The sequence below is a fragment of the Pantherophis guttatus genome, chromosome 5, assembly GCF_059756535.1.
Source record: "Pantherophis guttatus breed Tessera chromosome 5, ASM5975653v1, whole genome shotgun sequence".
In the NCBI taxonomy this organism is placed as follows: Eukaryota; Metazoa; Chordata; class Lepidosauria; order Squamata; family Colubridae; genus Pantherophis; species Pantherophis guttatus.
This window is the reverse complement of record NC_142067.1, coordinates 13,778,772-13,802,833: the sequence shown is the minus strand read 5'-3', so window position 1 is coordinate 13,802,833 and position 24,062 is coordinate 13,778,772. Positions and strand designations below refer to the sequence as shown.

Below are 24,062 nucleotides of genomic sequence, written 5' to 3'. Positions count from 1 at the left end.
GAAAACACCAGCCTGAAGATATATATATGTCTATATATACATATATATATATATACATCATATATATGCATATATCTGTGTGTGTGTGTATACACACAGATACAGAATATATGTATAGATGATAGATAGATAGATAGATAGATAGATAGATAGATAGATAGATAGATAGATAGATAGATAGATAGATAGATAGATAGATATACATTGGTGCTGGAGAAGACTCCTGCAAGTCCCTTGTACTGCAAGGCCATCAAACCGGTCCGTCCTAGAGGAGATCAACCCTGACTGCTCTTTAGAAGGCCAGATCCTGAAGATGAAACTCAAATATTTTGGCCACCTAATGAGAAGGAAGGACTCACTGGAGAAGAGCCTAATGTTGGGAAAGATTGAGGGCAAAAGAAGAAGGGAACGATAGAGAATGAGGTGGCTGGATGGAGTCACTGAAGAAGTCGGCGTGAGCTTAAATGGACTCCAGAGGATGGTAGAGGACAGGAAGGCCTGTCCATGATGGGTCGGACATGACTTCGCAACTAACAACAAAAACAACGATCTTATTGTATAACCTAATAAAATGTATTTTTAAAAAAAGAATAACATTCAAAGCCCATAAGTACCTCCTCTGCCATCTCTGATTTTATATATGTATAGAGGTAGTCCTTGACTTATGACCATTCATTTGGTGATAGTTTGAAGTTACAGCGGCACTGAAAAAAGTGGTTTATGACTGTTTTTCACATGGCTGTTGCAGCATGCCCATTCAGCTGCTTGGCAACTGGCATGTACTTATGACTGTTGCAGTGTCCTGAGGTCAGGTGATCACCTATTGCAACCTTCTGATAAGCAAGTCAATGGGGAAGCCAGATTCATTTAGCCACCAGGTTACTAACTTATCAATTGCAGTGAGTCACTTAACAACCAAGGCAAGGAAGGTCTTAAAATAGGGCAAAATTCAATTAACAAGTGTCTCATTTAGCAATGGAAATGTGGGGCTCAATTGTAGTCATAAGTCAAAGATAACCTGTATACATATGTACACCAGCAACCATATACATGAACTAGGTTCAACTTTGCAAACTATTCGTCTCACGTTGACGTGAAGAGTCCTTGATGGTCTGAGTGAATCCTTTTACTAGTTACCGTATTTTTCGGAGTATAAGATGCACTTTCGGAGTATAAGATGCACTTTCCCTAAAAAAAGGTGAAAATTTGGGTGCATCTTATACACTAAATGTAGCCCTGCCCACCTGCTAGCCCCCCGGAAAATGGGGCACGTGGAGGCGGCAATAGGCTATGGTAATCCCTGCAGCCTGAAACAGCTGATCTTCAGGAGGCTGAGTCAACTGACAATCAGCTGTTTGTGCAATCAACTGTTTGTGCTAATCAGGCTGTGCTGAAGCTGAAATTGAAACGGGCTGTTTGCTGCAAGGAGGCAAATTGCTGGGAGGCAGAGGCAGATTTTTTTTCTTATGCTAATCAGGCTGTGATGAAAATGAAACTGAAACAGGCTGCTTACTGTTTGCTGCAAGGAGGGAAATTGCTGGGAGGCAGAGGCTGATTTTTTTTTCTTGTTTTCCTCCCCAAAAAAGGTAGGTGTGTCTTATAGTCTGGAGTGTCTTATACTCCGAAAAACATGGTATATGTTGTGAGCAAGGAGATGGTTGATTAACAAAGTAACCCCTTGATCTGTGCCCACCCACAAACTCAAAGTTTATCCTAAACTTGGATAATTTATGATTGGGTAGTCAGTGGTTCAGCAAGTTGTGGGAATTCTTCTATTGTCATAAAATGTGCTCTAGAGTGGACCGTTAAAGTCCACTTCAAGCTGAGCACATTGTATCAACACAACAATTATGATACGCTAACCAAGATTTAGGGTTTAGCGTTCTTTGGAACAGGATGCTTTCCACAAGCACTAATTTGCCAATCTTTGAGTTATGTCATAGGGTGTCCAAAGGATGACGTAGTAGTTTGCATCAAAGAAATGATTCGAAAACCGCAGTTGTATACATTTATTATATACAATATTAAGGCACAAATTTAAGCAGCCGAGAACAGGAGAAAATTCTTTGGCTGGCCAGAGTCACCCATATTTGTTATGGAAAATGAGACGCTATGTATATATACAAACACATTCAAGCTGTACAATGCTCTGCAGTAGCCAATCTGCACAACAGAAACACAACGGGGAAAAAATTGACATTATCTTACAATCCGTTTGCCTGAAATATAACTACATAATGCTATATAAATGTCAGGCAGAATAACACCAGAGCAGCACAGCGATCGGCTATTGCGCAAGCTAGAAAACATTGGTTTACAAGTATAGCAGCCACTCTACAAATGCAATACTATAGATAAATTATGCTCTAAATACAGGACTCTCCAAGCTTGGGCAACTTTAAGGCTGGAGGACTTCAACTCCCAGAATTCCCCAGCCAGCTCTGCTTTGCTGACTGGGGAATTCTGGGCATTGAAGTCCGCCAGGCTTAAAGTTGGCAAGGTTGGAGACCCCTGTTCTAATAGGATGGACTGGAATGGGGGTGAACTTCCATCAGCTTGAGGATCACACCAGATTGGTTAAGGGAAAAGGAGACAGGGATATTAAGAGGTTTGCAACTTGCCTAGAAAATCTAGCCGACCTTTTCTCCCCACCCCCACCCCCCATCCAATGCAAAAAAAAAAAAACTGCTAGGTTTTGGCCCTGCCCTACCTTGCTTAGGAACCCTCATATTTTGGCATCTAAAAATCTATAGTCATTATTATTATTATTATTATTATTTTGCATGCAGTCAGATTAACAAGATTTTAATGTCCTGATTTCTTTTGGTTTAGGAAAGCCGCCTGCAGTTTGCACCCACAAAAGAAATGGTAACAATTCGCCCTTTGTTTGCAAGCGGAATCTTGGATGTAAAATGTCCTGTCGGGAACTTATAAATAGAAGGCCTGGTCTTTAATGAAATGTGGCAAGGTATGTACATCTAAGTGTACGTACATATAAATATATAAAGAAGCAGCACTGAGCAAGCGACACTACGTAGAATCCTGGTGTACATCTTCGCCGTATAGTCCGTGGAGAGAAATTTGAGTAAGACCACAGACAGTCAGAATTCGAGGCCTGCTATTTATGTTAGGATAAAACCTAACTGGGCCTCAATAGAGTGCTGCATTTTGGGCTTTTTGCCACAGAGAACAAGGGCCTCCCTGTCCTGGATTTAAAACATGTCTGTAACAAGAGGCAGTAAGACTGTCCCTCTGGTCCATAGAGGAAGGGAAAGAAGAAAAAAAGATTTGCGTGACCTTGCTATCTACAGATACTCCGGGAAGTAGCGTCTACTACAGAGGTGTCAAACACAAGGACCGGTCGCCAGATTCGGCCCATGGGGTGCTTAGATCTGACCCGTGGAGTCACCCTGGAAACAGTGAAGGACCGGCCCGCGGTGTCCCCAACGAAAACGGAGCTCGGGAGGACCATGTGCGGCCTCCCGAGCTCCTGTTTTCGCTGGCAGAGGGTTGCAGGAGGCCGTCCCACCAAAAAAGGAGCTGGCAGAGTATTCAGGCCACCACAGGTGCCCCTGAAATGAGTAACATCAAGCTGACCACACACCCCTAGCCATACACCCCAGCCCCCCCCCCCTGAGGTCAAACACAATCCTGATGCGGCCCTCGAGGAAATCGAGTTTGACACACCTGATCTACTACTATAAGCCTTGGGAGACATTTTTTTTCCACCTAACATCTGACGAAGAGGCAAATTCATGAGTCAGAGCAAAACCAGAACACGACTACATGGACTAAGGACTCTTACCGAGGTACACAGGCATACTTTTCTTCAGAAAGAGTACAACATAACCGGCACTACACTACACAACAAGAGGAGAATACAAAAAACAGCTGCACATTTGGCCCCATCTGGAAGGGACCACCGTGTTAACTACTTCCTACATTATATTAGGACTCTTTCAACATTCCGGCTTACAGCAGAGACTCAAAGATACCTTATTTAGCACCAGGTCATAAATAGATCTACTGGCAAGTCAGCAAAGCTGATCCTAAGATGCACTATCTTCGGGAGTGGAATTCAGCCGGTTCGGGCAAACCGGTAGTTCCAGCGATCAGCTGAGAGCGAATCGGTTTGCTCCGATGATCAGCTGGGCCCGCCTGCCCGTCCCTGTGCTATACCGACCTATATTCCCTTTGTTTGAAGCCCAGCTGATAGGCGTGGCAGAGCGGATTGCCATGCCTCAGCTGTTTTACTCACTGGGGCTGCAGTAGAAGGTAAGTTTTAGAGCTATTTTCAAATACACTGTGCGTGCAGATAGCACGTTTGGCGCATGTGCACTCAGCGAACCGATTGTTACACCGGTTGAATCCTACCACTGGCTATCTTTACACATGATTGTTCGGATGCATGACCTGTGGACGGAGACCAGTCTTCATCAGGAATTTTGCTATGAATCCAGGGAAGTCATCTCATTCGATGCTACTGGGATTATTAACTTTAGGGCTAAAATGAGCTGGGCTCTGGCACAGCCAGAATAAATTAAATTTGAAGGAGCTGGAGATCTTTCGGTTGATTTTGTTCACCGATTGCTTAGTTTCATAATGCAGATGATTTTGCGGAATAAGGTCACAGCAAGTCATGGCTCTCATGCATTAAGCACCTGGGTTGTCAACTCATTCTCCTTTGTTGTCAACGGCATTCAGGGACTTCAGTAGACCGAGACAGCTAAAGAGATCATGGAAAGAATTTAGGATTAACCTGTCTAAACTTTGTTCTACCAGAGATCTACGTCGGCAGGTTTGACATACAGTAGAAGCAAACCCAGATGGTAGAGGGATCAAAAAAGAAAAAGCAGGAAGAAGATAGCAGCTAAAAGAACGATATTTGGAAGTCCTGCTCCCTCACCCAAGAATTGCAAATACAATTCAAAAGAATTCCATGTGGGCAACATACCACCCAATGATGTTACTGGTTAGGTGGTTGGAGAACAGTTCCTGGCACATCAAACACATCCTCCATAGAAACGTCCTCTGATTCCTGTAACGTCTTGCCTTTCCCCACCCCACAAATCCACAGCATGGTTAACTGTACATAGCAGACCTCCAAAATGTCCTATCTCCAACATTCTGAGTCCTCTGCTCTCCTCAACACTCAGATTCGCCTGGCGTTTTCTTCTAGGTTCGAACTTTCTTGGTCCAACTTTGTGGTGTCCTCCAGAGTTTTTAATTCAAGCACAGCAATGAACACAACACCCACCCACCCACCCACCCCACCCTCTCTCTCTCTCCAGGGTGAAGAGGTGCTTTCCCCCAAAGCAGCAAAAGCTCCATGCCTTCAAATAAGGACTTCCATCATATCTGGATCTGGAAATTCAGGCTTGTGAAGCAGATGGCTAACTCGGCTTCTGCTGCTGTCCAGGAGCCTCGCACAGCTGGAAGAGTTTTCTAGGAGGGAAAAATGTAGAGAATGGGTCAGTGGTGGGATTCAAATAATTTAACAACCGGTTCTCTTCCCTAATGACGAGCTGGGTAGGCGTGGCTCGGTGGTCATGTGACTGTGTGGGCGTGGCCAACTCAATGTCACTCAGGTTGATGGGTGGTTTGCCTTAGCTGTTACAATGTAATAAGGGTTAATCGGAGAGCAGTTTCTGTAAGCAGGGCAATAAAGATTAGGCTAGAAATAACACCAGAATGTTTCCTTCCTGCCTTCCTTACAGGATTAGGCCCTGTAAAGTGGAAAAAAACAAAATAAGATTTCTTCCAACAACCGGTTCTCCGAACTGCTTAGAAAGTTAACAACCGGTTCTCCCGAATAGGTGCGAACTGGCTGAATCCCACCACTGGAAGCCAATCTACACAAGTGGGACACGTCTCTCACACACAATTCACATGACGTTCTTTCCAGGCTGCCACTCCATTGGGTAATTATTTTTGCGACCTCCTTTTAAGACCATACCTTCAGGCAATGGCGATCCTAGCTGTTACTAAACAAAACATGCCTTAAACTTGCAAGATTTGTAAAGCTCTTGGTACAAGTGGCTTCCGTTTCAACAATGTGCAAAGGAATAGAAAAAAAACATTCCTAGAAGTGCCACAGGGAAGCAAGTGAAAGCACAGAGTTCCCTTTAACTCATAAGTCCAGTAAGAGATTAATCATTCTAAAAATAAAAGCTGAGAGTTTTCCAGGAGGAAAATCATCAATGGATAGAAAATAGATAATTTCTGAATCTGTACACCTTTCAATAAGTTTGCATTTTGTTCACTTGCTGAAAATATTTATAAGCAACTTTTCAGTTTATCTACAGCTGAATTTTACTTCACAGGTAGTCCTCAACGTATAGCCGGTCGCTTAGCAACCTTTCAAATTTACAACAGGATACAAACACCCCAAAGATATTACGACCCAGTTTTGAAGTTCCAACAGCTAGTATCCAACTCGGAACATGTTTGTATTTTCAGTGCTCGGCAATCAGCCTGCATTTATGGCTGTTTGCAATGTCCTGCAGTCACATGATCGCAATTAGGGCATGTTGTGATGGAAATCACATTTACTATCAATTTCTGGCAAAAAAAATGGCTATTGCGAACAATAGGTTCGCTTACCGATGGTGGATTTGCTTAATCTCCATGGTAATTTGCTAATGAAAATTGTCATAAAATCAGATCGGCGGTTTAGTGATAAAACACGAAATGATTGACATGACTTACAACTGTAATTAAAGTTACAGATTGAAGACTACCTGCATTTTGCTTTTTCCTGGAAGCAGATTTTCGAAACTCTGAATTCTACAAATCGCAAGTTTACAGATCCTGCCAGTCATGTTCTTGGGATCAAAGCAATTGGAACTACTCACCCGGTTTCTCCCCAGCATTTTTGCCTGCGATGTGCCTCAGGGCTGGACTGCTGCCAGAACAGTGACTCAGTTTCCCTCTACCCGGAAAAGAAGCTGCAGTGGGCCAGAAAAGCTCCGTGCCTTTGTCTGTCTGAGTGCTGTTGTCTTTGCTGCCCATTTTAGCATGGCAGATGGTGATTGGCCATGAAGACATTGTAGAGGACAAAGAAGGAGTTGGAAGGGTCAACGAAGGGATGGGTGACTGTTCAGAGGTGTCTTTCCCTAACAGCAAACCTTCAAGAAAATAACAACAAGGACACCAAGATATTTTTCATTATATTTCTGCCACGGGTTCCTCCAAGAGCACACAGGTTAAAGTTTGCAATGTCTGATGCAAAGAAGCTACATTCTGTACAGAATGGTCACAACAAGCACACAACACTCTAAGCTAAAGTTCCTGGGGAGTCTTGAATATTGTAATAAGCAATATTACAAACAAGAGTGACTACAGAACCCAAGAAACTTAACTGTCTAAACCTGGATTCCCAGCTTGCCTCTACTGTCACAAACTTGAGTTTGAATTGGGAATTTAGTTGGCTTCCCAATCTTGGCTTTTTACTGGAGGGGTAAGCCAGGATAAAAATATATTGTTAAGTTTCCTATAGATGACACTTTGCTAGTTATTTTAACTAGCATCCATTGAAAAAGGAACAAAATGGGAGTTAAATGTCTACGGAGGTTCTTAGTCATCCAGGTCATGGTTCTCCCAAAAGTGCTTTTTCAAGAGGCGACTGGACTTTCTGGTTTTTCTTTGAAGACATTTCGCTTCTCATCCAAGAAGCTTCTTCAGCATTTTTGTTATTAAGTTATAGAGTATTATAAAATACAAAATACAAAAGTAAATAGAAGAGCAGTGAGGGGGGAGGGGAAAGGGGGAAGTGAAGCTGTGCTTCGGGGGCGTGGCAGTGCCAAAAACCACTGTGCGCATGCGTGCTGGCCAGCTGATTGTCGGGTGCGCATGAGTGCCAGAACCCAGAAGCTCAGCTTTTCCAGAGCACGGCCCCGATGAGCGCAGATGTGATGTTTCCGTGTGACGAGTGCCGAAAAGGTTCGCCATCACTGTTCTATTTGAATGATAAAGAAGTTTTGCTTGATTTGAACTAAACAAGTTATATGGACCTAGCCACTGCAGTTGACAAAAGACAATGCAGAAAACCGGTATATAAGAGTTGGTTTGGCCTCTGTAACGGATGCCTCCGTACAATATATTAGCCTCTGTATCTCTCTACTCTGTAATGACTCACTTCTATGAATATTGCTTCTGTGTTCCTGATATTGTATGCTGAATTCTTCTGTTTGGTATTGTACTGTATATAAAGATGTTTCTTATATAATTTGAATCCTGCTGAATTGTCTGATTGTGTGTGCTGCAACAAACTCTGACAAGATCTTTATAGAAATGACCTGTTCATGCTATTATGGAAAAGCAAAAAGCTGTGATTTGATGTTAATGCCTTATTTTACTGTAACAGAGAGAGTCGGAAGTCCAAGAAGCTTCTTCAGCTCTCAGAGCTGAAGAAGCTTCTTGGATGAGAAGTGAAACGTCTTCAAAACAAAAAAACCCCAGAAAGTCCAGTTGCCTCTTGAAAAAAATGCATCTTTGGGACAAAATGGGAGTTATTTCACAGCACCAACCTGCAAACTTGATCATTACTAATAGTCCTAATTCTCAATGTTTTTAATCTGTTTTATGCAAATTCCTATAAACAACCCTAAACAAATACAATAAGTAGTATAGAGGTTGCCCATCATCCATTACTGTCTTTGTTAAAATATGTTTCTCACCACCAATCCCAGTTAAATATGCTGAGGTTTCTGAAACTTGCTGGCTCCTTCTAAAAGGAATTGCTGGGAAGGAGCCAGATCGTCTTTTCCGACCACATTATACTCATGGCAGTGATGCAAACTGGCTGAAATGATGTGACAGGGCTGAAGGTTCACAAACATTTTGGCTGCTCTGGGAACAAAGCTAGCGGAATGCTTCCAGCAGCAATTTATGAAGAAGGTGAAACTGCCCATATGGCAAAAGTAAGTAAAATCCTTGGGAAATCTTAGCTTTGTAATGAGAGCTGAAAAGAAGTTCCAAAGAGTTGATTCCAGGGGTGGGCTGCTGGGGGTTCGTAGGGGTTCAGAACCTCTAGCTAAAATTCTGTGCAGTTTGGAGAACCCCCAAATCCCAGACTGGCCCCACCCATCCCACCCCACCCCTCCAACGCCGCCTGTTTTGGATGCAGATAAGTGCAGGGCGTGCGCAGAGGCTCAGGGAGGGCAAAAAACGGGCCTACCAGAAGTTCGGGAAGGCCAAAAATGGACCTGTTTCTGGCCGCCAGAGGGCCTCCGGAGCCTGGGGAGGCCGTTTTCATCCTTCCAGAGGCTCAAGAAAAGCCTCCAAAGCCCAGGGAGGGCAAAAATGCCTCCCCCCCCGTTGTGGTGCAGGAGGCCAACTAGGCCACGCCCACCCACCAACCGGGCAGAGAACCCCTTGCTAAAATTTTTGAAGCCCACCCCTAGTTAGTTCAGAGATAAACAGACCTAAGGCTTAAAGAAATGTGCAGACAACAGAGTCCAAAAGCTAAATAAAATTTGAATCATGTGCTTTGTAGGCTGTGTTATCATCTTAGCACGCTGTGTGAAAAAGGCCATTGTATTAAGCCATAGTAAGATGTGGTGGAGCCCCCAAACAGAGCTTCAGAAAAAAAGCCCCCAAACAGAGCTTCAGAGGCTTTTTTTTCTGAAGCTCAGTTTCAGAGGCTTTTGGAGGCAGGAAAAAAAGTTTTTTCTGAAACGGAGTTTCAAAAGTTTCAGAGGCAGAAAAAAAAGCAAGGCACACAGCTCACAACCAAGGAACCTGTTGCTAAAATTCACCTCTGGGAACAGCTGATTGGGGGTATTCTGGGAGGCTGATCCACCTGCCAATCAGCTTTTTTCTTATTTTCCTCCCCAAAAACTAAGGTGCGTCTTATACTCAGAAAAATACGGTAGTTTACCAAATTTCTTAAAAGTAATGCTTCATAAAACTGCCGCCTAAATAAATTAAGAGACATTTTCATCAAAAACATAAAAACAAAATTGGGAAGAACAGCAAGCCATCCCAAATAAGCATGGAGCTACATTATATGGGTGAAGCACAACCTTTATCTTCCTTTAAGACAGTGTTTTAAGACAGTCCTAAGCTCAGCCCCTTTAAAATGTATGGACTTCAACTCCCAGAACACTCCAGCCAGCAAATCTGACTGGGGAATTCTGGGAGTTGAAGTCCACACATCTTAAAGTTGATGAGGTTGAGATGGAGAACATCAGTAGGTCTTTTGCCAGGTTCCAAGTTTACGCACCAAGTATGAGTTCACACGTTCTATTGAATGATAAAGAAGTTTTGCTTGATTTGAACTGAACAAGTTATATGGACTTAGCCACTGCAGTTGGCAAAAGACAATGCAGCATTTAGCATATTGTCTGAACCAGGGGTGAAATCTACTTACCTTCCCTACCAATTCGGAAGTGCACGGACCCTCTGTGCATGCAAACCCTTCTGTGCATGCGCAGAGGGCAAAAAACAGGTTACTTCCTGGTTAAAACCAGGAAGTAATGACCGGGAAGGTGGGCGGAGCCTCGTGCTGCTGTCGCTACCGGTTCTCCGAACCACCCACTGCCATTGCTACCGATTTGGCTGAACCGGTCTGAACCAGTAGCATTTTACCCCGGTCTGAACAAAACTGGCCCATTCAACAATTGTCGCTTCATATCACATGTGAACTGAACTGAAGCTCACCAATACTTTCTTTCCAAGACTTCTCTTCTTTCTTCTCCTCAACGCCCTGAGTGTGGTTAAGGGAGGTCTGACGGGAGTGTGTTCCTGTAGCCGCGGCTATCGATGGCACTGACTGAGCGGGCCGCAAACTTGCAGAATCTCCTTTGCTGGTATCTTTCCTGGATCGCTGCTGAAGGACCTTGATCATGGCATCTTTCTCGATGATTTTTGCATACAGATTCTTTATTCTAGCAATAGTAAGAATTTTATTACACTGGTAAATGCGGAGGTAATAATATTATTGAAGTATAGAACCTTGGTAGTACAGTGGTTTAAAGCACTCTGTTATTAACACAGCTGCCTGAAATTACTGCAGGTTCGAATCTTACCTGGCTCAAGGTTGACTCAGCCTTCCATCCTTTCTAAGGTAGGTGAAATGAGGACCCAGTTTGTGGGGGCAATAAGCTGACTTTGTATAAATATACAAAAGTATGAAGGCTATTGCTTAACGCATTGTAAGCCGCCCTGAGTCTCCGGAGAAGGGCGGCATATAAATCAAATTAAAAATAAAATAAAATAAAATAAATAAATAAAAAAAGTAAGACTTAAAAGAGGTCACTTGGCCCCAGCTAGAGAGGGGTAGGTATGGTATTTGGACCAAAACACCTTCCTCAGTCAATGTTCACATGTTGCATCCTTCTGATCCCAGTTAGGGTTTCCTTTAATCCTTAGCTGATAACTTAGCATTAATACAAGAAAAGCCTGGAGGGGAGGTCTTTGCTTGGTGCCCCCCACAAATGCAAGAGATGATGCTTAGGATCTCCCAGGTAGAGACCGTTCATTAAATATAGTAATCAAAGGTGGGCTGCTGGGGGTTCTCAGGGGTTCGGGAGAACCTCTAGCTAAGATTCTGTGCAGTTCAGAGAACCCCCAAATCCCACTCCTGGCTGGCCCCACCCACCCCGCCCGCCCACCTAAGAGTCCCCACGCGGCCCATTTTGGATGCAGGTAAGTGCAGGGCATGCGCGGAGGCTCGGGGAGGGTGAAAAACGGGCCTACTGGAAGTTCGGGAAGGGTGAAAAACAGGTCTGTTTCCAGCCTCCAGAGCCTGGGGAGGCAGTTTTCGCCCTCCCTGAGGCTCGAACAAAGTCTCCGGAGCCTGGGGAGGGTAAAAATGCCCCCCCACCGTGGTGCAGGAGGCCAACTAGGCCACGCCCACCATGGCCACACCCACCCAGCAACCGGACAGAGAACCCTTTGCTAAAATTTTTGAAGTCCACCCCTGATGGTAAGCCCTGCCCACCAGTAACCACAAGAGGATATTTAGTCAAAGTATAGACAGAGGACCCCTTTCTAACATCCTTGCCAACCAACCGGTTTCCTAACATGAATGCAGCACGTTCAGGATCTGGTTCCCAAGTGGTTTAGGGCCTTATATGCCAAAAAAGCTGAACATTCTTATTATTAAGCACAGCACGGAGCCTGAGCACTGGGTCTCTTCATTCAAATCCCATGGCAGCTTTTTCACAGCTGTTCCTTACGTGTATTCCATGTCCTGACACTTCTGGCTGTTTTGCATCTTCTCCTGTTCTTCCTGCCATATGCGGACTTCCAGGGAACTCTCACTGTAGCTGCCACTGCGGGAGTGGTTGGTGGCCAAAGTATCTCTGGCAATAGAAAAAAAACCCCAAAAAGCTTTCAACTGACCCCTTCAAAATACAAGAACCTTCCTTTCATCGATCCAATGATCTGCTTCTCTACTTGGGAAGTTTCTAGGTACAACAGTTTTCTTGTCTCTCGCAACAGAATGTCTTTCATACTTCTTCTGTGTGGTTCTTTTGCCAAAGAGACCACGGGCCACATCTAGCTGCCTCTGGATGCTCAGTGGGTGCTTATTCGTTAAAAGTTAGGACTTCCTCTGCCATTGGCATCCTGGGATGGCAACACAATGCCCAGGTGTGTCATGACATCCTAATGGCTTCCATCTACTGCCAAGAGTAGGAGGGAAGGAGAAAAGGGAGGGAAGGGGAGAGGGGAAGGAAGGAAGGGAAGAAAGAAGGAGAAAGGGGAGGGGAGGGGGAGGAAAGGGGAGAGGAGACAGAAGGAAGGAAGGGAAGAAGGAAGGAGAAAGGGGAGGGGAGGGGGAGGAAAGGGGAGAGGAGACAGAAGGAAGGAAGGGAAAAAGGAAGGAGAAAGGGGAGGGAGGGGAGGGGGAGGGGAAGGAAAGAAGGAGAAAGGGGAGGGAGGGGGAAGGGATAGGAGAAGGAAGGAAGGGAGGAAGGAGAAAGGGTAGGGGGGAGGAGAGCAGAGAAGAGAGGGGAAGGAAGGAAGGAGAAAGGGTAGGGGGAAGGATAGGAGAGAGGAGATGGACGGACAGAAGGAAGGAAGGAAGGAAGGAAGGAAGGAAGGAAGGAAGGAAGGAAGGAAGGAAGGAAGGAAGGGGATATATGCATTTACAAAACCTCTATAATCACATGAAATAACTAAATCTCGCAATGTCTCTCACAAGAGGTCTATGGTGAGCTTTAAAAAGACCTCAAAACCTCACAAGCTTCACCCAACATCCATGGAAGACTGAAAAACCTAATTCAACCCTCTCTATAAATGTGGTTAAATAAATAAATGAATGAAATCAACACATCCTACTTTTCTGTGGCAGCCGTGGCTGCAGCGTTCATGGCAAAGTGCCGGATGGTGCTCTCTTCGAGGTACTTCTGCTCCCACTTGGTCATGTCGGCTTCTAAAGCCAGGATCCTCTCGTCCTTCTCCCGCACTAACTCCATTAAGGCTGGGACGTTGTACTCAGGCACAGGGGCTGCTTGGTAATTCCCTTGTTTCTGAAATAAAGGAAGATGCTCTGAAACCATTTTATAGTATAAACTTAACAGGCAAGTAATTTGACGGACCGTCTCTTGCTGGTCACACCCACCGGACCCATTAGAGAGGGCGGGGAGGCAAGGAATGTTGCGGGTTCCGTCCCCTAAGGAGATACATCAGGCGGGACCCAGAAGAAGGGCCTTCTCTGTGGTGGCTCCTTCTCTCTGGAACGTCATCCTTCCAGAAATTAGACTGGCCCCCACTTTGATGCTCTTTTAGAAGGCCCTGAAGACGTGGTTCTGCCAGCGGGCCTGGAGAACCCAGAGGGGGATGTGTTGTCGCCAATAACATGTTTTTTTTTTAAATGTTTACATTCAGCCATAATCAATATGCACCAGGAGGGTCAACACAATCAGAAAATTAAAAGATATGCAAGATGCAACATTCAGATGCTCACAATGACCTTTCCTCCCCCATAGAATGCCCCTCAGAAGATTTCATTACGCTTCTGGCACACATATAGTAGATATTTTTTCACTCAGTATACTTCACTGAATTATAATGGCAGTTTTCCAGCCAATTATACCAGGAAAAGAAAGCAGAGTTACATATAACCTGAAAAACAGCCTGCGGGGAAGTATTTCTGGTTTTTGGAACGAAGCCCGCCAAAGTACATAAATAGTAGTTCAACAGCAGTCTCAATATTGGCTTCCTACAGGGAAAGGTTTCCATTATTACACAGTCTTTCCAGATCTCAACATATTAATAGCCTTTGACAGAATATGGCAAACTCTACATCCTCAGCACGGCTGACCTTGAACCTGAACCAACCAAGTGATGAAGACAAAAGATTGTCATTAGACCTGGAGCCTGTTGGGTCTGGAGGAAGAGAAACAGGCTGAAGCTCCATTCTGATGAGACATGGACCATCTACAGTAGTGGCCAAAATTGTGGAAACCTTTTGGGAAAAGTGTATTTTCTAAAACGAGCTAATAACACCACTTTTTTTTGGAGTAGTACCATAAAATTATATATCAATGGAAAGATAATTTAATCAAGAATGTAATGCAATCACTTTTAGGAAGGATTTGCTATTAGAATAGCAGTTACAGTATAAAGAAGAAAAGGGAAACACGTAGAAAAAAAGAGATATACAAAAATTATCACCATAGAAAAAATGAGATATACAAAAATTATCACCACGTCAGTGAATACTTAGTTGGGTAACCTTTAGCATGAATTACAGCCTTACAACGTCTTCCCATGGAGTGAACCAAGCTTTTTAGTTCTGCAGCTGTTATTGTTGTGACCCAGGCCCAAGTAAGTATTAGGAAAATCAGTCAGTGAAAAAACAAACAAACTGTATTCGAACAGCTGAGAATTACTTCATTCCCAGCGTCGTTCAACTAAATTAAAGCAAATTCCTCCCAACACAAATTCCTCAGTCCTATCGCAAACCTTGTTCCAATTAGGCAAACTGCCAAAGGCCTTTCTTGGCAAACATTCAGAAGTCACAGATACAAAAATAAATACAAGACGTAGACGAAGGAGAAGGAGAAGACAAAGCTACCAACGTTGTTTTCCGGCAAAGCCCAAACACCATTGTTGGTCTGTTTTAAGTCTTATGGGAGGGGCCAATCATCTCTTGGCCCTACTCCTGAGTTGTCCTCTTTGCTTGAGCTGCTCTTGCCTTCTGGCAGCTCTTCTCATGTGTGCATTAGGAACAGGCTCCTCCTGTTCCCCTATCAGTCTCTTGAGGCTCTGGAGTCCGCACCTCACTCCCTGATGGCCCTGGTCCCATCTCTGCCTTTGACGCAGAGCCCTCATCCGGGCCTTCCGCAGCCTCCAGGACTGGCCCATGTTCTTCCTCAGCCTCATCGCTGTCCGACTCCACTGCCAGCTCCGCAGGCTGCTGGCGGACCACAACAGTTATAATGTGAAACCAAGATTGAATGATTGCTTCTATTAACTGGGTTTTATTGCTGGGTCGCTTCTGACTAACAAGTTTCTTTAGTCGGCTCCATAGATTTTCAATTGGGTTAAGGTCTGGGCTATTCCCAGGCCACTCCAGCAGTGGAATATGATTATTTTGAAACTCCCCCCCCCAAAAAATGGTGTTATTAGCCATCAAACCTCAAAAATACACTTTTCCCAAAAGGTTTCCCCAATTTTGGCCACTACTGTAGTTCCAGGGATCTACCGATGAGTGGATGGAAAGATGCTTCCCAACACAGAATTAGGGTACAAGCTATTTTTTCCCCTGGAATTTAGAATCAAGTAACAGCTGGGACTAGGAAGATTTTTACACAGATTTGTCTGATGCCCTAACTGTGCCTTGAGTTTGACGCCCCTGCTTTACTAACTTGATAAAACATTGATTATTTGATTATTTGATTGATTGATTGAAAGTGATCTACACGGAACTGCTCTTGAAGATCACTCTGAAGTTATAACTGGTCCAGAATGCAGCAACGCAAGTGGTTATGGGCATGCCTGGCATCTAATACTGTTCCTACGTAAGCTTACCTAGTTATTATAAGCTACTGGGTACAAGTCAAGGTGCTGATGTCATCTACAGTATAAGGCCTAGGTAGTTATGAGTCCATCTATGTCCCATATTAGCTGTCTGCCAAGAAAGTTCTAGCAAGGTTGGCATGCTTCAGGTGCCTTAATTAAACAATGTCACCTTCCTGTCAACCCAGGAAGTCAGTGTTGCTGATTTTGTCTCTGGAACAGCCCTGGTCTTGGAGGCCTTCAAGAAAGCACTGAAAATCTGTCTTATTCCACAAGCACCAGACTCAAATGTTTGGAATATACACCGGGTTGAATGTAAGGAAACTATGCTGGGTTTTTTTCCCCCTTCTGAAATGGAATTTTGCTCTAACTGTATGCTCTTATGCAGAGAATATAGAGATGTGTAGCAATGGGCAGTTGTAAAAGTTGTAATAATGAATATATTTGACCTCTGGCCCTCATCCCTTAACCCAGAGCTATAATTGCACTCAACAATGAACTAAAGGGCCACCATCAGTGAGCTGTTGGACAGCATTACTTGGTCTGTTGTGTGGTTGTTTGGGTGGTTTAGGGGTGGGGAATTTGTGGTGGGTGGGTGGGGGTGTTTGGGAATTGTTATGTGTGTTGGACCTGGTCTTTGGATGTTAAGTGAATTTTGTTGTATGGTTATACTGTGTATACACGTACAATGACAATAAAGCTATAATTATTATTATCCAACCAAAAGTAGCTGTGACCAGCAGTGTCATCTGCTCTGAAGAATGTCCCATTGAATTCAATAGCATATCACAGAATCATAGAGCTAGAAGAAGCCATTTTGGCCAATGCTTCCAATTTTCAATCAATGCAGAAATATGAATTAAAGCACTCCTGGCAGATGACTGCCTAGTCACTGGTTACATCCAGCAAAAGAGAAACCCAATTTTTCTAAACAATTGATTCTATAGCTCTGTAAAGAAGATGGTTGTTGTTATTTACTCCATAGTAATCATACGTAGTCTCCTCTATCACTTAGTGGCAATAAAGTCATATTTAGTCCTGACTCAGTTTCATGAAAATCCATATTATTGATGCAATTTTTTTTACAATGGATAATTCATCTTGGAAGTCATTCCTCATCTTATGTTGCATACTAAAATGTCCCTTTGTCTACAAACTTTTACCAATTAAGTTTAACAATGTTTACCAATTAACAATGCAGCCTCATGCAATTGAAGCAGGAACCTATTGAGGTTCTGGGAGAGTTCATGGAATACTTCTAGACATGGAGAAAAATCAAGCAACTAATGTTTTACTAGGTACATTTCACATGATATAATAACTATTACGAAACAGTTTTCAAAGTTGAAATAGAAACACCTTTCCATGCCTCGCCTTTAAAAAGTTATGAGCAATCATATTTGTATTCAACTTATGCTAGACAAAAGGCAAAAGGCATTTAAAATATATCAGATGTGATAATGGTGCTGAAGTCAAACTGTAGTTTGAATGTTCTTTCAGCTTTATCCATTTGGGTTTTGCTGATAGGACAAGTCAGATTAACTGCCCAGAATCCCTGGGAATCAGGCAGCATATAAATTATTATCAAGGCAAACCAGGGGTGAAATCCAGCAGGTTCTGACAGGTTCTGGAGAACTGGTAGCAGAAATTTTGAGCAGTTCGGAGAACCGGTAGCGGAAATTTTGAGTAGTTCGGAGAATCGGCAAATACCACCTCTGGCTGGCTCCTGAGTGGGGTGGGAATGGAGATTTTGTGGTATCCTTCCCCTGAAGTGGGGTAGAAATGGAGATTTTGTGGTATCCTTCGCCTGCCACACCCACCAAGCCACACCCACAGAACCGGTAGTAAAAAAAATTGGATTTCCACCACTGAGGCAAACCAATCCTGGTCATTTTCAGAGAAAGAACAGATTACATTCAAGTGGAACATCAAGCAATGGATTCCAGCCACAAACTCAGAAACAAGGTATGTGCACTGCAGGCTGCCCTCTCTCATCTCTTTGTTTCTAGAAAACCAAGGTGCAATCCAGCAAATGACATTTACAACATGTTTTATTAGTCAGGATCCCTAACCACAGTTTGACTCCACCAATTTATCTTTGTTAGCTGACAGATATATATAATCTGCTAGCTTCAGAAATACAAACCACCACCAGCCTCCCTTAGCAATAGCATATAGATTTATATACCACTTCATAGAACTTTACAGCACTTTCTGGGTGCTTTACAATGTCAGCATATTGCCCCCCCAACAATCTGGTCCTCATTTTACTGACCTCGGAAGTATGGAAGGCTGAGTCAATCTAAAGCCCATTAGGATCAAACTCTGGGCTGTGGGTAGAGTTAGCCTGCAATGCTGCATTTTAAGCACTGTACCACTAAGGCTTATTTAAGTATGTGGCAGCTGGGAAGAGGACTGGAGAATGCACAAAATTGTAGCTTACGCCACTGATAACAGGAAACCATGGTTGTTTTCAGGCACCTCGTTCCCCAGCTCATTAATATCAATGTAAATATATCTTCAGGTAATGGTTATCCAGAATTCTTTACCTTGATACACAAAAGCAACTGATCTAACTTACAATTTTCCAAGCTATGGTAATATTTCACTAGCATCTCACACCTTCTCCTAAGGCTCGATCTTTACATAAAAACATCCCTAGACATTCTAATTTGGCAAACGACAAACTAAGTTCCTAAAAAGTAATTCTCAGAAAGCCAATTAATTCAACCAAAAGCTCTTCGCTCGTGCCAAGGAATTGGCTGGATTCTGTTAAATTATCTCATATTATGCTAAACTCAGAAGACAGTTTTCTCGCCTGCAGATTAACAGAAGCCAACAAAAACAGGGAGAACCCATGATTTTTAACAAATAATTTAGAATTCTAGCTCTAAATCAACAGACTATATATGGACAATTCTAACACTGGTGGTCTAAAGAACAACAACTTACACTATGAGAATTATTTGCTCCCCAAATGTTGTACTTCTAGAAATGTAATCTAGAAGAGTAAACCGGTACAACCTTAAATGCTTGCCAAAAGTGTTGAATGCAGGGGTGAAATCCAGCAGGTTCTGACAGGATCTGGAGAACCGGTAGCGGAAAATTTGAGTAGTTTGGAGAACTGGCAAATACCACCTTTGGCTGGCCCCAGAGTGGGGTGGGAATGGAGATTTTGCAATATCCTTCCCCCAGGAGTGGGGTGGAAATGGAGATTTTGCAATATCCTTCCCCCAGGAGTGGGGTGGGAATGGGGATTTTGCAGTATCCTTCCCCTGCCACGCCCACCAAGCCACACCACGCCCACCAAGCTACGCGCACAGAACCGGTAGTAAAAAAAAATTTGAATTCCACCACTGGTTGAATGCCTGAATCGACTGCAGCAATTTCAAAGTGCAAGTGAGCCTTATGAGTTGTCCAAACGTCCTCTGGAGCTTCAGTGGTTTCAACTCCGTTTTGTGCATTCAAAGATCTCAATGAGCTTGGTGGAGCTAGCTATACAGCGTTCCTGTTTTGTTTTGTTTTTCATATTTTTTTATTATTAAAATTTTTTTTAACATACATAACATACATGAATCATAATATACACAATACAAACAATCAACGAGTGCTCCCCCACCCCTCGGGATCATTTTGGAAGCTTCCAAAATCTTAAAGCTTCTTCTAGTGGTGGTATCCCCCTTCCTCCAGAAAACACATATATTAGGAACTGTTTCCAGATTCCACATGGCCCCCATCCTTTGGCCTGTGCCTCGCGGCAGTTACCTCCTTGCAAGCAAACAGCAAGAAAAAACAGCTCCTTTCAGCTTCAGCACAACCTAATTAGCACAAGTTGATTGGATCGGCCTCCCGACTCTCAGCTGTTTTGCTCTCAGCTGTTTTGCACAGGCTCTGCTGCTTGCTGCAAAGAGGTAGATTGCTGGAGCAGATTTTTTTTTTCCTTGTGCTAATCAAGCTATGCTGAAAACAAAAATGAAAGTAAAACAGGCTGTTTGCTGTTTGCTGCAATGAGGCAAAATTGCTCAGAGGCAGAGGGAGATTTCTTTTTCTTCTTTTCCTCACCAAAAAAGGTAGGTGCGTCTTATACTCCGAAAACTTACCTTCTGCGTTGCTGCTGGGACGTAACACAGCTGAGGCATGGCAATCCACTGTGCCATACGAATCAGCTGAGAAGATATAGGTGAGTAAAGTGCAGGAGCGGGTGGGCGGGCCCAGCTGATCATTGGAGCTACCGGTTCACCCGAACCGGTCCGAACTGGTAGAATTCGAACCCCAGCTCTCCACCCTGCTAAGTCCCAAATCCTTGGGGCCTACTCCCTCCATTACACCACAGTCACTTAAGTAGACTTTGTAAAAAATTTTACCTTCAGGAAGCCAAAGCAGCCAATCTACTGCACGGCCTTCCTTTAACAGAGGCTGCATGGTGCCGTCCCAGAAGCGAGTACCATTTTGGAAGCAGACGCGATTCTTTCAATCTGAAAATTGTGTCCGCTCCCAAAATGGCACCCACTTCCAGGAGAGCACAAGATGGCCGCCATATAGGAAGGCTGAATGGAGGTGAGCCAGTTCTCCTTCCGGAAGCTCTTCTTTGGAAGAGACTAATGTGCGATAGGGAGAAGGAGGTTGTGGGACCCAGTAGGGCAGAAATCAAGACCTGTGGGGACCCAAACCAGGTGGGGGGAATGCCCAAGAGACCCAGCAGGGCAGGATAAGGGGGAAAAGATAGGCAGGGAGATGCTGCACCATACCTGTGGTCGGTTGTAAGGGCGTGTGGATAGCCGAGTACCCAATTTTTGTTCCTGTGAGCAGGTGGTGCTGCAGCAGTCATAATTTGGAGTACAATACTATTACAAACACAAAGTCAATTCTGAGCTTTGATCTGACAGCACCTTAAATCATTCCAGGGGACCAAAGTTCCACCTTCAACTTCTCACCTGTTGCAGCCTCAGGGATTCCAACTCTCTTTCCAGCCTGGTGCGTAACCGATGCTCCATCTGCTCTCGCTTCTCATAGGCTGCCTGAAGTTGGGTCAAGGCCTGCTGGAGCTTCTCTACCTTCTCGACATGCGCTTGCTTCTTCCGCAGCTGAAGGCAGAACCACAGAAACTCAGGGATGGGAAGTCACTTTTGCCTGATCCTCCAGTCCAATACAAGAAGTGCACCTCAATATCCACAATAGGAAAACTTTTGCCTCTAAGGAAATGCCTCCTTAACAGTAACAGAGTTGGAAGGGACCTTGGAGGTCATCTAGCCCAACCCCCTGCTCACTCAGGAGATCTATACTAGGGATTCAAACCACCGAACTGCCGACCCTACTGATCGACAAGCTCAGCGTCTTAGCCACTGAACCACCTAGCCAACTGAGAACTTATTCCCTTCAAAGCAGAGGACTCTCTGGCCAACTCATTGGTCAGTGCAATCCAGAACAAGGAAATGAGAGCAGCAGAGGAAAAAAAAATACTGGGAAAAATATACAAGACTGAGAACAGCAACTGTATGTTTATACGAGACTGCCTGTGTATACAGGAAAAAGAGTGAAAGAGTTGGCTTTTGGTTCAAAATAGCTTGGAGGTCTTAGAAATGGTTCACCCCATGTAAATCACAATATGGTTTGTTTATTGTTCATTCAGCATTTTCAAGTCACTGAAGCTAATATAAACCATGGTTCTGCTGGAATAGAAACAGCAACCCATTTGTGTCTGAATTTTAGTCTCTGTACATTCATGAAAGGGGACGGGAAGTCTGGTGGTCCTTTCTAACTTGTTTAAAAAGTAAAGGTAAAGGTTCCCACTCAGACATATGTGCTAGTCGTTCCCGACTCTAAGGGGCAGTGTTCATCTCCGTTTCAAAGCCGAAGAGCCAGCGCTGTCCGAAGATGTCTCCGTGGTCATGTGGCTGGCATGACTAAACACCAAAGGCGCACGGAACATTGTTACCTTCTCACCAAAGTGGTCCCTATTTTTCTACTTGCATTTTTTACCTGCTTTCGAACTGCGAGGTTGGCCGAAGCTGGGACAAGTTAACAGGAGCTCACTCCATTACATGGCGCTAGGGATTCGAACCGCTGAACTGCCAACCTTTCAATCGACAAGCTCAGCATCTTAGCCTCTGAGCCACCACATCCCTATCTAACTTGGGTACTGTAACTTAAATATCTCAATCTTTGTGAAAACTCCCTCTGATCTCCTGCTCCAGCCGGGAAGCGAATTAAAATGATTGTTGTATGTGATTTCTGAAATACTGGAAACCTAGATAAGGGTATTTCCCTTTCTAATCGCAAAACATCTTTGGATGTAGTTGTTACTGTCAGTTACACAGCTGCTGGGCTAAATTCTGAACATAGTTTACGGATTAGCTGCCCAGTTATCCATTCAGTAAACCATGTGTGATAATATGAAATCCCAGCTTACTTTGAGGGGCTAAAATAACTCTAGCCACCAGGAAACTAATGCTAATGGAACAAACTTCAACTTCTTAGGAAGTTGGGAATCAAGCCAATAGCTAAAATACTTTATAAGGAGTTATTATATGACACAGAATGTATTTAAAACAGTGTTAGCACCACCAATCGAAGAGAATATATGTAAGCTCAGGATTGAACTGTGGAGTCCTTGTTGTTCTCTGACCTGACTGGTTGCTTCACTAGGGTGAAAATGTTACCTAGTAAGGTAATAAAATGTCTGCAAGCAAACAACCAGAGCCCACCAAAAACCCCACAGTATTAGTACTAATGCAACAGTTTGCCAAAACATGGGAACTTATGATCCAGAATGAGAGATCATCAAACGTAGGGACTGATGGAGAAGAGAGGATAAATGCAGGATGGAGTTCAAGTTCGCGAAGGTGAAAAGACTGCCCTTATGATAAATCTTCAGAATCACAGCGAAGTCAGATGAAGACCTGAATCTGATCAGAAGAAGAATGCTTGTGTGCTTAGTAGCAAAAAGAGAAATTTTTAAACTGGTCCTGGCAGGAAGCCAGGATACTAGGAACTTTTTGCTTGGGGTGAATCATCTAAAACAGTGATGGATAACCTTTTTGCCGTCGCATGCCAAAAGCAGGGGGGAACATGGAGGAATCACGTGCATGCGTGGCCACACCCATAATTCAATGCTCCCCCTGCGCATGCGCACGTGACCCCCCCCCTGCGTGACCCACGTTTTTGACACACAATGACATAGTGGGATCGGAAGGCCCATTTTTCGCCCTCCCCAGACTCCAGAGGCTTTCTTGGAGCCTGGGGAGGGTGAAAATGGCCTCACCCACCCACCCTGGAGGCCCTCTGGAGGCCGGAAACAGCCTGTTTCCTGACTTCCTGTGGGCCCGGAAGGCCCGAAAATCAGCTGGCTGGTGTGCACAGCTGAGCTAGGGCAATGCTCGGGTGCCCATCGATATGGCTCCACGTGCCACCTCCCTTATGTTTTGGGTTACTCTAACCACAATAATAAATGCTGAGGACATACGCTTGCAGATTGGAAGATATGACTAAGTCCAATGGGATATTCTTTTAAAAATTGTGCACAGTCCAATTACTATATCTCAAAATGAAGAACTCCGAAAGATGCAGGAAAAGGCAACCTGAAGGACAACCAAAACAATGAAGGGATTTGAGAAACGATTTTGAGAAGCATGATTAAAGCACTCTTTAGTCAAAATATTCCAGACAGCACAGAAGTATTGCTATGTCCTAAGACAAACATCTCCTTTAATGCTGGTGTTTGGATTGGAAGCCAACGCATCATCCTTAGCACCAACAGGAGAATTTTCCACCCACACCAATCCCAAGAAAAGAAAACAAGCATCTGTTTATGAGAGATAATTTAACCTCTCACCTCTGCTTCTAGTTTGATGACTTTGGCTTGAGCGCTGTTCAGAGCCTGGTCCAGGATCTCAATGTGCCTTCGATGCTCCTCATTGGTCAGGCGCAAGGCCGTCAAGTCCATTTCTAGCTTCTCCTTCTCCTTCAAGTACTCTTTGTCTAGAAGGGCGACAAGATCAAGGACAAATCCTTCAGAAAAATTAATGTCTAGTACCCTTGAAGTATTTACCAACAATTCTCCTAGTTTGTACACTCCATGTGGCAAAGCAACT

At 44.0% G+C, this 24,062-nt stretch overlaps 1 protein-coding gene across 4 annotated transcripts in view; it reads right to left on the bottom strand.

The window, feature by feature from the left end:
* Positions 1-1,994: 1,994 nt before the first annotated feature.
* The window catches only part of AMOTL1 (angiomotin like 1), a 106,862-nt gene continuing 84,794 nt past the window's right edge, over positions 1,995-24,062 (bottom strand). For all 4 annotated transcript variants that reach the window (XM_034408755.3, XM_087894616.1, XM_034408767.3 and 1 more), the window contains 7 exons: positions 23,804-23,949; positions 20,907-21,056; positions 13,288-13,478; positions 12,183-12,308; positions 10,663-10,889; positions 6,855-7,127; positions 1,995-5,445 (listed from right to left, as the gene is read on the bottom strand). In XM_034408755.3, the coding sequence (XP_034264646.2) occupies positions 5,336-5,445; positions 6,855-7,127; positions 10,663-10,889; positions 12,183-12,308; positions 13,288-13,478; positions 20,907-21,056; positions 23,804-23,949 (1,223 nt within the window). In that variant the 3' untranslated portion in view covers positions 1,995-5,335. The remainder of the gene's footprint in view (positions 5,446-6,854; positions 7,128-10,662; positions 10,890-12,182; positions 12,309-13,287; positions 13,479-20,906; positions 21,057-23,803; positions 23,950-24,062) is intronic.